Genomic DNA, 15,396 nt, shown 5'->3' on the forward strand with positions numbered 1-15,396 from the left:
ACCAAACTCTCCCTTATATAGGAAGAGACACAGATATCGATTTTATCATGCAAAAGAGAAGAAAAATGGTAATCCTATGTACAACGACGGGGAACAACAAAGAACAGCATGAAATTCAGGACGTTCTAGGACAGCGAAGAAATCCATCCCATGGATCCCAATTGAAGGATCATATATACCTCAAGATAGGACAAAGGTCAGCCAACTGATTAGGCCCATGCAATGTCAAACTTTACAGACATAAATGCTGCTAACAAACATTGTCAATCAAACAATAGTAACATATTTATCGATGGTCCCTGCCAAAACAAATGCATCACAAAATCGGGGGGAAAAAAAAGGTAGCAAAATATATAAACCAATCAAAGACCAGAAACAAATATCGATTTTCCTGATAAAGTAACGATGCAATACACAAGACATCAAAATTGCTCCATCATTTCGCCTGATGGCGTGGAGATATACGATTAAAGTGAAGTTAGTTTCTCAAAAAGAAATTACAATCAAGTCCCATAAAAAAGAAATAATTACCAAAAAGTCCTAATAACAACTTTAACGGCCTATAATAACAAGTTCTATAGTAAGAATGACAACTTTTGGGACTTGTTTTTTTAATTGTTTTTCTTACGTAGGACCTTATTGTAATCCTCCCGTTTCCCAATCATAACATAGGACACATTTTTCAAAATTCATGATTTGATACTTAGACCCAGATAATTATAACGTACTTGATTCCACGATCAATATGTGAGATATTTATTATTATTATTATTATTATTGTTATTATTATTATTTTGTAGATACTTAATTAGGAAATTAATAAAATATCTCGACTATAGCCTGTGGTTATAGGGTAATTAATTTTAGTCTATAAATTCTAATTTCTCTAATAGTGAGAAACACAATTACGTTTATGACAATTGAAAACATTCAGTAAGAAAAAAAACCCTATTTACTCATTTGTGGTTCTTTGACTGGTAATAGCTAATATCAATTGCCATCACTGTGCCTTTTGCCAGTTAGAAGAAGAGACTTGAACAATTACTTTCTCTTGACTCTTGTTCTATTTTGCAGTTGTTATCTCTTATCTTAGATCCCAAGATAACTTAGTCAAAGTTATGGCTAGAAGTATTTATGAAGTTTTCTACTGTATTCTTATAAGGGGGTTCATACTGTTATCATCCGGATCAATTACTCGTTTATACGAATCTGTCTTACACTGAAGACCAAACCCGAAAAATCCAGTTTCACTGAAGTTTTTTCACAGTAATTCATGCTCCTTCACCATCAACCCACTCTCTAGAAGTTGCATCGCTTATCACCCCTAAAGGTGACATGGCAAGAAATCTTTTCATTACGCCTGATTCCAAATGATCTCACTGTAATGCATAAACAAAATAGTTTAATGCCAAACTAAACTAGATCGATCATAAGGATCTTGGTAAGCTTACGTTTCGAGAATACTGGGTTCGTCCAATTAGTTGCTTCAGCACCATAATATTTAAAAAAAATGAGTGATTACAGAATAAATGAGGCGTATATTTCTCAATTTCATCATTGGCAACATTGTCTTAATTAGATTTTTAAGATATAGATATTTTTCAATCAAGTCCCTCCCAAATAGAAATATAAATAATGGTCCATCACATAATGTGTACATCTGAAATTGATAGACAAAAACAGATATTCGATGATAAATAGATTTATTTAAAGAAACCAAAGTGAGAAATAATCAGAATTGAGAAACACCTTGTGCATGAGATGAGGACTGAATTGAAAAATAAACAGGGAAATGGATATTACATAGTGAATATATAATAGCAGTAATCTTGTACCATTGTACAATAACTTGCTTCTGGATTGCTTCATTTGTCGTAGGAACTAGAAGAGACATGAACTCGTAGAAGCATTATGATTTCTAGAAACCCAATATTCATCTGAACCCAACCAGAAATAGGAAGTGGGTACAGAGCCAATCTTAGCAACTAACACTACTGAGAAGTTCACTACTTTCACCAGCAGAGATGTTGAGGGCGAGTTTCTGGAATTTGATTTCCTTTGTTGGGTTCGAACACTTCTTTTCCAAAGCCTACATAAACATTCACATAACCATATTCACAAATCACTCGATTTACAAGAGAAGTGTACCATTACTACGGTGATGCAGAGAAAAACACAGATGAACAGAGGGAAGGTTGAAATCAAAAGTGAGACGGCGCAGTGCCGTGAATCACACGAAAAGACTATAATGCCCCTGGTTCATGTTTGTAGCTAAGGCTATTCATACCGAGACGAGACAAGATGGAAGCTAGGATAGGACAGGACGCGGCACGGCCTTGTTCTGTCCTAGGACATACATTCATATATATATATATACATATATTAATTTTTGTTTATCTATTATAAAAACAACAAAAAATAAATATTAATCATAAAAAAGTAAATAGAAGTCACATAAAAATTTAAAAAAATCTCGCGAGACATCTCAGTCCTATCCCATCTTGATTAGAACCTGAACAGCTTTGGAAAAAGACAAGATATGAGACAGGGTCGTCCCGATTCCGTCCTATCCCGTGAGCATCCCTATTAGTAGGTAAAAGTGTGAAATACACGAGACACGGGTTGAGGTCGTCTCAATTTTGTCCTGTCCTGTAACCATCCCTATTGGTAGTTGAAAGTGTGAAATGCAGCAAACAAAAACTTTCCATTGCCGAGAATCAAAGTCTCTTGGGTGAGAGCCGAGTATCCTAATCGGCCGGACTACAACAGATTGAGGGTTTAAACATTGGATAACTAAATTCTGATTATAGTTACAAAGCATATAAGTAGCTGGCCCACGCTAATATGAGTCCAAGTTGTGCAATAGGAAGCCGTCTCTCAGTCTTCTCCTGAACCTTATCCCTAACGTTTGGCTAACCCACACACTACTTTTGTCACTTTCAGACTCCATAGTCCACGCGCTATTCTTTACTATCTTCTCTCAGAAAAGCCAAACTGAATGGAGAGAATGACAATAAAAAAGGATGAAGTCTTAACCTCAAGCTCTAGAGTCTTTGAGGTAAAAGTGGCTTCAGAATAAAAATATATTCAATCTTAATAATATTTAATATTTCAGAATTATTAAAAAAAATAATCTTATAAGAAAATCATTAGTAGGTAAAAGTATGTTGTTAATCCTTCAACTTTATATAAATTTAAGTATGATCTCTCAACTTTAAAAAGTATGCTTTTAGTCTTTTAATTCTAAAATTGTTAACGTAAAATAATAACAATTAAAATAATCTTAAATATTGTATTAAGTTTGATTTTTAAAACAACCATGATTGTTAATGAAACACATCATGTAAGCCTAAAAATTTAAGAGTAAAATACTCTAACCTCCTTTGTATTTTGTCTTAATTACACATACTTCCTTTCTATTTTGAAAACATACATTCAAATCCAAACTATTAACTCTGTTAAGAATATTTCAAAAATATTTTTTTAATTCAAATTTATCTTGAAATACTTTCTATTTAATAAATTACCCTTCATAATACTAAATCCCAAGATCTTGATTAAAACTATATCAAAGAATTTAAGATTTTCTCCTTTACCTTAATTTTATTTTTTTATTTTTAAAAATTGTTGTTTGTTTAATGTTTTTATCGTATACTTAATACAAACATAAATTCAAATGATTTGTATAAGTTTCCAAACTTGTATAATTTATATTATGTGATAAGAAAATAAGCATTCAAAATATTTTCTACCATTTAAAAAAAAATCTTGAGTTTGAATATTTCATGAGAAACTAAAATTATATAATTTTATAATCTAATTGGAATTAAAAATTTTATAACATTAAAAATTTTGAAAATAAATGTATTATAACTATTTTTTGTTGTATCAAAATTTTTTTTATAAATATAAATGTTTAAATAATATTTATGTTAAAAAGGGATATTTTAGTCAAAATAAAAATTTAACGATCAACTAACAATTGGATGGATGGAAATTGAATTTTAAAAATATAAGGAAGATTTATGTAACATATATTTTAATTTGAAGGGAAGTTTATATGTGCTTTCAAAATAGAAGGGAGGTTTCTATAATTTAAGTAGAATAGAAAGATAGTTAATGTATTTTACTCAAAATTTTAAGATTAAAAGACTAAATACACACTTTTGTCAACCCATATTTGTCGCCATAAACTTGGGTTAGCATATGTTGATATCATTAATTACTTGGTGGGGGGCCCAATAAATAAAAATCTACGACCAAATGAATTCATATATAATTACGTGATGATGGGATGACAGTGAAACGAAGGGTCGTGATCAACATCGTGCTCCTTTTTTCAATCAATATATTGTAATTTTGGCCCACTTCAATAATTCTCTTTGGCGAAATTCAAAGTTGGCCCCCCGCACAGCTAATTGGATCAATGAGAATATTATTATTATTATTATTATTATTATTATTATTATTATTATTATTAACACATGGCTCATTGTGGTCCTTCATACTTAAAAATATCTGCAATTCCCTCATGGGGGTCTAAAGTTGCTTAGAAACCGTACAACAAAGTAGGGCCTCAAGTTTTTTTGTTTTTTGGTGAGTTATTTTTTTCCCCTTGATAAGTACATCAAGAGGTCACCATATAGAACGGCAATAGTTCATAAAAAGTTAATGTTAAAATGGGATTTTTTTAAAACAAAAAGTACTAAATATGAGGAATCTAAACACACGAGGAGTTTGAAAATTTGAGCAGCCATATTAACTTGTTGTATAAGGACATAAATTGTCATGCATCATCCCAATAATGGAAACCCCACAGCATTGATCCAATTACATAGACTTGAATCCTATCTAAACCAGTGACTTTGCAGCCACTCCTCCCAACTAAAGCTTCTGATCTGCTTTTTCGTTTTCTTCTCCTCCATAGTTTCACATATATCCTACTTTCTTTCCTGTGCTAATTTCTACTGCTTCCCAACTTCTTCTTTCACTTCATCTTCTCTGTAGTTTCATTTGTGTTATATATTCGGCTTTCTGATCCCTTTTTTCCTTTGTCTTTTCTCGGAAAAAGAAAAAAAAAAGTCCTGAATTTCCTGCTTTTTTGCATTGTTTGTGCTGGCACTTCAATTCTCTGCTATTGTGATCATTTTTAACTTTATTTTGCTGGTTTTGTGATCTTTCTTCAAGAAGAAAAAATCCCAAAAATAATTTTTTAAAAAAGTGCTCTTTCAATTTGTGATGGCTCATATCTCTTAAAAAAAAAAATCGCTATTCCGGATGATTTTATTTTTGGTGAGTTTGACGTTTTTCTTGTATTTTTATTGCTTAGTTGATGTTGTTTTTCCTGTTTGATTTCACAAATTCATCATCTTTTTTTGAAAACTTTAAGATTTTATAATTGTCTTGGATTTTGTGAAGCATTAGTTTCTTAAAGTTGTCCAAAACACCATTTAAAAAAGAAAAAAAAAAAGAGAGGTCTCTCATGCTTGATCTCCATATTGGAACATTGAGGAAAGCTGATTACTGTTGGGAGATCTAAGGATTATATAGCTTGAATTGCAAAGTTTCACATCGCCCACTACCGTAAGTTTGAAAATATGGATTTATGCCAAAGTCAATCTCTGTTTAATTTATTTGTATTTACTTGTATTTCAACTTTTGCAGTATATTTATGTGTTTCTGAATACAGGGAGCAGCAGCAAGAAGAAGAAGAGAAACGTGTTCTAGCCATAGTAAAGATACCTAAGGTCTGGCTCCCTCACTTGAATATTTGAATTTTCTTTTTCAAAGTTCTCATTTAAATATAGGTGTGACTCCCTTAGCTTTACATGATGTCTATTGGTTTTGAAGATACTCTCTTGTGTGTGTGTTTTTTTTAAGTAAAATATAAGGGGTTTTCTAACCAAATATATATATATATATATATATATATATATAAGGCTTTCGTTCTAAATATATATATATATATGTATATATAAGCTAAAGTATGTATTTAATCCTTTAATTTTATGTAAAGTTTCAATTTGGTTCTTTGACTTAAAATGTTTACTTTTAGTCTTTTAATCCTAAAATTGTTGATTTTAAATGATGATTTTTTTAACAGTCATAATGGTCTTGAAAATTTAACTTAATATATTATCATTTAATAATATTTTATCAATATTCAATAGTTGAATATCATCTACTAATTTCAAGGTTAGAGGATTAGAAGTTTATTTTTTAAAGCTCAAAAACCAAAATAAAAAATTATGTAAAGTTAAAAGACTAAAAATATACATTAGAACTAAATAATTAATTTTTCATAAAAAGTATCTTTTTACCTCTTGGTTCCATTTTTAACACCATTAAAAATATTTCCATATAAATTCAAACGTTTTCATTAAAGAGAAATATTTTGGTCCAAAATGTGTAATTAATATTGTGGTGTGCGAAAATATAATCTTAAAAATATAAAGATGGTTTGTTTTGCACAAATTTTAATTCTATAAGTTTATAAATTGTTTAAAAATAAAAAGAATTCTTCCTAAATGTAAAATAAATGGGACGTTCTTACCAAAAAACTAAAAAAAATAAATGGGACCTCATTACATTTTATCTTTCCTTTAATACATTCGTAAGTTTGTTTCGTGTTCGCTTAATAAATTGGTCTTAAAAAAACAATATATTAATTGCAAGTTATAAATACATCATCTCGTACTTAAATCAGGATTTTTTTTAACAGTTTCAACAAAATCCTTGAAATGTTATACATGAATTGAGAGTGTAAAATGGATTTCATGAAATTCTGATGAAACTTGTTGATGAAATTATGAATAAATGAGAAAGAGAATTTAAAATTTAAATTTTGAAAAAGAGAACTTTAGGGTATGATACTACAGGGGAAGTTCAGAGATTAAAAGTTTCAGAAATTTTCAAGTTCTCAGAGAGCGACACGTAACTTGTCGCAGACTTTACTTGTGCAAAATCTCTCTCTCTCCTCTCTTCTCTCAACTCCCCCTCTTTCTTTTTAATTTAATTGTCTCTCTCTTTCCCGAAACTTCCTCCACTCATTTTAAATTTGTTTTATTTCTCTAATATTTCTACATGTTGTATACCCTCACTCACTCTCTCTTCATTTTTAATTTTATTTACTCTCTCATTTAAATAATAACACTTCTTCCTCCCCTATTTTAGACTTTATGTTCATGTTTTGAATTTCCAAATAAAAAATACTAAAATAATTATATAAAAATTTTCTACAAAAAATATATAAATATTTAAATTTTAAACTCTGATGGATATGTTAATTTATATTTTATAACCTAACCCTTGAATTCTTTCTCAGATTTTAAAATTCCCTTCTTTTTGATGATTTATTTTATGTTGACATGTGAAAATTATTCGACCAAAAAAGACATGTCAAAATCTTGAGCAGATTTTGATAAAGAGAATCAAACTAAATAAAATATCCGGTTAGGACTTTTTTAACTTCAATGACATGCCTTTGCTAATAATAACTTGTGTTTATAAATTTCTTTTTATTTTTCTTCATTTTTTATGAGATCGCTGGTGTATTAATGTTCTAAGAAAAAAAATCCATCTTGAACAAAAAAGTGAATTTTCAAACCTTTTTTGCAGCTTCAGTGATATTTACTAATGATAGCTTATGTTTATAAAAGTATTTCATTTTTTCTTATTTTTGGTTTAAAATGTAAACCTTCGGCATTTCAATGTCTTTATTAATGCTATTTTCTAACTCCAGTTAAAGCTTAAAATGCAGTAATATTATTTAAATGAGAATAAATAAAATTAAAAATGAAGAGGGAGGGCGAGATTATGAGAAATTAAAATAGAGAGATAAAACTTAAAAAGTCATAAACTTACAATAGGGGGAGTTTGATCATGAAGAAAGAGAAAATTAAATCAAAAAGAAAAAGAGAGTTAAGAGAGGGGAGGGAGCGCGTGTGCAAAAGTAAAAAGAATACATAAATGCTTGCAATAAGTATAGGTCCCAAGAGGTGTTCATGGGACAGGCCGTCTTGTGTTCTGTATCCCGTATTGTTCCGATTTTGACAAGATCAGGATAAAACTGGGATGGGACCGAGACATCGTGCTTTTTCTTTTTTTAAAAAAAAAAATATTCTAAATTTTTATATGAATTTTTTTATATTATAATGTTTAACTTTTATTAGGCTTCTAAAAAAATATTATAAAAAAATATGATGTAGAAAACCCAATTATATAGTACAAAAAAAGTATAAAAATAATACTGTAAAAAAAATACTGTAAAAAAACACTATATAATAACTTTATGAATTATTTTATTAAGGAAGGAGATTTTGTTGAGATAATACTACAATTTAAAAGCTAAAAGTCACTATAAATAATTATTATTAATAAATAAATTGAATAATATAATAATAATTATTAATAAATATTTTTTTTAAAAAAAATCCCAGGATAGGATGGGATGGGACTATCCTGTTCCACGTCCTATACTATCCTGGTTATTATCCCGTCTTGTCTCGTACTTGTCCGGTCCCGTCTTGTTCCAAACTTGTCGGGTTGAGTTCGGGACAGGACAAATGAATATCCCTTCCCGTCATGTGATTTGGAAGATATTAATTAGTCAGAGCATAGATTATGTGACACTCTTGTAATACTTATGAATTTATCAAGAAAAGCGTTTTTTTTAGCTTTTTTTGGCCAACGAAAAGCGGAGTTTAATGCTTACATGTAGATAATATATAAGACTTTGATATTTTAAAAAATTTCATATACCATTCTGTCGTTTTTTTTTTTTACTGCCAATAATTTCATATGCTTCTAAAATTGCGATGATGTTTTACAAAATATATAGTGTTAGCTAAAAAGAGCAGCTAATGACACTTTTGGATTTCTCATTTTTCTTCCCTGACACTTTGATATGAGAAAATGGATCGGTTCCTCCAACCTTTTAGCCCAATTTTCCCCCTAAAGTACCGAGTAAAAAGTACGATCACTTAAACATAAGTTGCAATCAACGTCTAGAGTATTTTTTTCTACTGTATCTTAAAATAATTTTATATGCAATTATCATACGAGATATAAGCTATGTTATAATTTTTTTAAATATAAAAAATTAAAATAAATTATATTTTAAGAAAGTTAATTAGCGCACATTTCTTTGCATGTAACCAACTCACCTCATCTTTTTAATCCATGCGCATTATCTTAAAAAGATCCTAGCAAAGCAACAATTTGTGATTTTATTTATTCTTTTCTATGTTTCTCTTATAAAAAAAAAAAAAAAAACAGAGCTTAACGAAGGGAATAACAATGAAAAACAATGAAGTCCCGACCCCTAGTCTTTGGGGCAACCTGGTGGAAGTGGGTTACTGATATGCTTGTGTTTAAACCCTCGAGCTTCTGGCCACTGTCTTGTGCTTCAAATCGATCTTTGGAAAAATGCCTTTACTGAACTTATTACTCCTTTTATTGGCACTTTGTATTAATATCTGCTTTATTTTCATTTGCTCTCGTTGTCTCACTTTCTTTCATAATTTCACAGCATTCTTTACTTCTTCTGTGTTTCTTGATTTCTTAACTTGTTACTTTCTGTTTTGGAACACCAGGAAAGCTTCTTACTGTTGGTATATCGAAGGTTTATATACATCCAGATTGCAAAATTTCATATTGGTTATTGGTTATTTTTAGTTCAAAATATACATATTTATGCCAATACTTCTGCATGAACAACACAAGACTAATTGAGTTTTGGCTACATCTTTTTAACAGAGCACAAATTAAATGGATATTACTTGCGGATCAGTGAGCAGTTTTGTTGACAAGTTCTGGGACCTAGTGCTGGACCCAACTTGCGAGCAGTTTCATCATCTGTTTCACTATCACAAAAATATTAAGCAGCTCAATGAACGACTTGTGGAACTCATCGATGAAAGAAGCTCCATAAAACATCAAATAGATGAGGCTACAAACAATGCAGAACCAATTGAAGACAAAGTTCTTCATTGGTTGCGCAAAGTAGATGAGATTTCAGAACAAATTCAAAAGTTTCATGAAGAAGAGAGTCAAGCAAAAACAGAGTGTAGCGTAATTTCATGTCCCAACCCGTGGCTACGCTATAAACTAAGCAAAAGAGCAAAGGCAATGGCACAAGAAGTTGTTGAAATTTGTGGAAAGGGAAACTTCAATACAGTTTCATATCGCGTTCCTCCACCGTCCATGCCGGAATTATTCAACAGAGAAAGCAATGCAGGGATTGGTTCAAGAGTGCACATTGTGAATCAAATTATAGAGGAATTACGGAATCCAAGTGTTAATATGATTGGATTGTGTGGGCTTGGTGGTGTTGGCAAGACCACTATAGCTAAAGAGGTAGCAAAAAGTCAAAACATGTTTGAAAAGGTGATCTTGGCAATTGTTTCTCAAGAACTGAATGTTGAGAAGATTCAAGGCCAGATTGCTGTGAAATTGGGTATGCAACTCAATGAAACATTTGAAGAAGTAAGAGCTTGTCGTCTGTGTAAGAGGTTGAAGCAAGAGAAGAACATGCTCCTAATATTGGATGATCTTTGGGAGGGACTTGATTTGGGCAAAGTTGGAATTCCCTTTTTTGATGTTGAGAATTATAACAAAAAGAATGAAGGCTGCAAAATTTTACTAACTTCAAGGAACGAAACGCTGCTGTCAAACCGCATGAAATGTCAAAAAACTATCAGAGTGGGTTTTTTGTCAGAGGATGAAGCATGGGAGTTGTTCAAGAGGATTGCCGAACTGTCCGTTGACTCAAGTAGTCCTGACCTGATATCTATAGCCAATGCGATTGTTCAAAAGTGTAAAGGCTTGCCACTAGCGATTGCTACAGCTGCCAAAGAATTGCTAGGAAAAAATCTAGATGACTGGAAAGATTACCTTGCTCGATTGAATAATCCTTTAAGGAGAAACATCACAGGAATTAGAGAGGTAGATACCATTTTGATATCGAGCTATGATCGTCTAAGCTCATCAGAGAACAAGCATATTTTCTTGCTTGGTGCCATGTTGTCCCATGATCCCTCAATCGAAGTCCTTCTCATGCACTCTATGGGGTTAGATTTTCTGAAACACGCAGAAAACATGGAGGAAGCCCACAATGGAATCTCTGCTATTGTAAGTAAGCTAAAATCATCAAACTTATTTCTTGATAGCTTTTCTAATCATCGTTTTACGATACATGACATCTTTCGGGACATTGCATTATCGATTGCATCTGATGAATTACATGCATTCATTGTGAGGCATAGAAAGTTGACAGAATGGCCAGACAAAAATATGCAAGAAGGCTATAAAGGAATTTGCTTACGACGGAGTGAAATCAGTGACCTTCCAGAAGAGTTGTACTGTCCAAAATTAGAATTCTTTCTACTCGATAGCACAGAAAGGGATTTGACCATACCCAACATGTTTTTCAAATCTTCAAAGGAGCTGAAACTATTGGCATTTAGCAATGTGCATTTTTTGTCACTACCATCACTTAGTTTTTTAATAAAACTAAAAACGTTGTGTCTACACTCGTGTTTGTTAGAAGATATAAGTGAGGTTAGAAGCTTGAAGAATTTAAAAGTCCTAAGTTTTGCTTACTCTGAAATTGAATTGCTACCAATTCAATTAGCAGAGTTGACTTCTTTGCAAATGTTGAATTTGGCCCATTGCTCCAAGCTCAAAGTAATTCCCCCGAAACTTCTATCTAGCTTGAAAAAATTGGAAGTGTTGCACATGGGAAACAGCTTTAACCAATGGAAAATTGAAGGATCTAGTGAAGCTAATGAAAATGCAAGTCTTGATGAGTTAAAGGATTTGCCCATCTCTTCTCTCGATATTCATATTCCTAATGTCTCTATGTTGCCGGAGACTTTGTTCTTAGATTTGAATTTGAAGAGATATAGAATATTCATTGGAGGGCTTTGGAAATGGCAAGGCAATCATGAAACTTCAAAGATGTTGAAACTTGATCTAGAGGGTAGCATCCATTTGAAGCCTGGGGTACGAAAGTTGATAACAGGAGCTGAAGATTTGTATTTATATGGATCTAATGGGCTTGAAAATGTTCTTCACGGTCATGGTGGAAGAGCATTTCCACATTTAAGGCATCTTCATATTGAAAGTAATGATACTATTAGATACATTGTTTTGAACTCAGCACATCTTGAAGCTGCAACAAATAACATATCCGGCAAAATGTCTGAGTTACTTTTCAACAATGTATGTGCAGATTATTTTTTTCACAATCTTTTTCTTATTTTATCTTCTTACAAAACTTCAAAATTATATGCGAAAATCATTTTCACTAGAATTACTTGCTCTACTATTAGGTAATTATGGAAGTTTGCAGCTGTTTATTTTTTAAATGACTTAAAATCAGCTAATAGTAAGAAAAGCTAATAACTTTAAGTCTTAAAATAAATAATGAAGCCTCAAATTATTCATTTTACATCCTAAAAACATGTCAACTTGATATTTTGGAGTATTTTAATATATGAATTGTTCCTGTTACTAAAGCGTATTTATGAGTATTTAAGATGCTGTAAATAACGACCTTGTTGGACGGGGATGCTAGACGCTTGTGCTGTTCATTACTCAAAAAAATATTTATGAGAATCTAGCTCATGGTTTTCCAATCCCTTTTCAGCAATAGGTTATATTAATATTAGTTTAGTTACTTTTTCTTGTTTTAACTTTCCGACAAAACTTCAAACTTAATTACCCGTAAAAAAAAATCATTTTCGCTACAATTATCTGCTTTGCTGGCATTTTGCCGGATTGTTTTTCTTATTTTTTCTAACGAAATCTACAAAAATTACATTCACTGCAATTAGTTAATTTGGCATTAGGCTAGTTACAATAGCATTTTGTAGTTGTTTCACTTTTTTAATTACTTAATTTTTTATTTTGTGACCATGAAATTTCAAATTGAACTTTGAGCAATGGCTTGAAAAGTATTGTGGTAGGTGAGATTTTTATTTAGACATTTAAACAATCTTTCATGAGAAGAATGCCTATGGATTATAAGTTATTTGTGTTTAATCATATTTTCTTTCAACAGGTGTTACTTCCAAAATTAGAGAGGTTGGAATTGTCCAATTCAATCAATTTGATTCCAATGATACGGGACGGCCAACTTTCACACACCTCTTTTAGCAATTTGAAAACATTGATTGTGAAAAACTGTGGCTTTGTGAAATTAGTGCCCCTTTGTGTGCTAAAATCTTTGTACAATTTGGAAGAACTGGAAGTCAAGAATTGTGACATGTTGGAGATGGTGCTTGATTTTGAAGATTTGAACGAATATAAAGAGACAGTGTCATCATCAATCCAGGTTGTGTCATTGAAGAAGTTAGAGCTATATGGGTTGCCAAAATTGAAGAATGTGTGGAGCAATCACTACCAAGGAAATGTCTCCTTCCCAAGTCTAAAGAGCATACATGTTTCCTCTTGTGAAAGTCTCACAAGTCTGTTTCCTCCATCCATAGCCAAAGGCATGCTTCGTGATCTTGAAGAGCTTCTAATATGTAATTGTGGTATAGATGTAATTGTTGCAAAAGACCAAGTTTCAAAATCTGTTGCTTCTACTTTTGAGTTTCCTAGGCTGACTTCCCTTAAGCTTTCTTCGCTTCAAAATTTGAAGAACTTCTATCCGCGGAGACACACATTAGAATGGCCACAACTTCGACGATTATGTATTACATATTGTGATGAATTAGAGATATTTGAAAAGGAAGTCTCAAGTTCACTAGAAATACATGAGGAGGAGAGCACATTAGACTCAAAATATCCTCTACTATCCCATGACAAGGTACATTCTCAATTAGCTATGAATGTGTTATTTATTTTAAAATAAGCTAATAAAAAAGCAAACATAACTTGAAGCATTAAAATAAATAATGAAACATTAAATTATTTTGTTTTACAACCTAAAAGCACTTGAATTTGATATTTTTGAGAATAATATGTGAATTATTCATAATAATTATTTCATAATAATTATTTTAATTAATAGATTTTATAAATAATTTTCTATTTTTTCTAAAAGGGGCTCCAATCCTCAGCTTCTATCTACACGTAAAAAGGTCTGTTGTTGAATCAAGGGAAGGGACTGGGTTTCTTTCTTTTTTTCCTTCTTTTTTCTTTTTTCTGGACATTATAAGCGTTAATTTATTTATTTATTTTTTTAAAAAAGAAGGGAGGTGTAATGTTTATGTGTCACAAGATTGCAAAGATTAAATTCTAGACCAAAAATTTATGTTCATTTTAATTTGTCATAATTGATATTTGAAGTGCACGAAATATATGTATGTCAAAATTGTGGATGCATCAAATTTTAATCTGAAGACCAGACACCCTCATGAAAATTGCATATGGCTGTTGACGTATTAATTAATTGGTACAGTTAGTTACTATTTATGTATTGTGCAGGATATTCGTAATTTGGAGGAGTTGAGATTGAGGGGTAAAGGAGCTAAGATGATAGGGAGTGGCCACTTTCCAATGAACTACCACTTCCCCAAAGTAAAACTGCTTCATCTATCTGTAGAGAAAGCCCCAACTATATCGTACAAATCATTGTTGAAGAGCTTTCCAAAATTAGAGGAGTTAGAGTTGGGTGGTGACATTAAGGAGGCTTTTGGAGGGGACGAAGTTCCCTTTCCAATAAAATTGACTCTTCAGAATCTTTACGAGATGAAAAGCGTGGCATCATCCTTAGTTTCTTTACCAAATCTCACATCTTACGGTGAGATATTCTTATGGGTTGACCACTTTGATGACGTCATCAACTGCTCGAATCTTGGTCCATCTAACACATCTCTCAATTAGTCACTGCAATCAAATAGGGGAAATCATATCGAAGCACGAAGGAGAGGGTGATGAGGATAAGGAAATCTTTTTCAACAAATTGCAGTACTTGCAACTTTGTGACCTACCAAGACTGAAGAGATTTTGCGGCCATAATTATACTTTCAGGTTTCCATTATTGGATACTCTAATCATAGAAAGATGTCGAAAATTGGAAATATTCTCTCTAGGACTCATTGATACACCATCTCTTCAAAGCATTCAGTTGTCACACGATTGGGGAAGACGTCATGAAATTTGGGACACCAACCTTAACAAAACAATCCACCAACAGGTGCGTCTAGCATGCTTAATTCCTTCTATTTCCAGATTTTAACAAAGTACTCATATATAAATTTCCATGTTTATGATATTTAATATAAATCTCCCTGTACATATTTTGGTGTAATTAAAGATTCTACTAAACTTGTAAGTATAATCTTATTACATCACTTTAATTACAAATTAAACACCACAAACAATTTCATCGTAATTAATTAACGGGATACATAGCAGAATGTTTTAATATTATTGTTCTTTTGTGTC

General features: G+C 31.5%; 1 protein-coding gene across 1 annotated transcript; it reads left to right on the top strand.

Moving 5' to 3' along the window:
* Nucleotides 1-1,117: 1,117 nt before the first annotated feature.
* LOC114727190 (probable disease resistance protein At4g27220) lies at nucleotides 1,118-14,832 on the top strand. The gene is made up of 4 exons (XM_028913900.1): nucleotides 1,118-1,128; nucleotides 9,759-12,222; nucleotides 13,064-13,813; nucleotides 14,434-14,832. Exons 2-4 carry the CDS (start codon nucleotides 9,769-9,771, stop codon nucleotides 14,830-14,832), a joined length of 3,603 nt encoding a protein of 1,200 aa, XP_028769733.1. The 5' UTR covers nucleotides 1,118-1,128; nucleotides 9,759-9,768.
* The last annotated feature ends 564 nt before the right edge of the window (nucleotides 14,833-15,396 follow it).

This window comes from Neltuma alba, unplaced genomic scaffold, assembly GCF_004799145.2.
Source record: "Neltuma alba isolate B1F8T4 unplaced genomic scaffold, ASM479914v2 tig00012452_pilon, whole genome shotgun sequence".
In the NCBI taxonomy this organism is placed as follows: Eukaryota; Viridiplantae; Streptophyta; class Magnoliopsida; order Fabales; family Fabaceae; genus Neltuma; species Neltuma alba.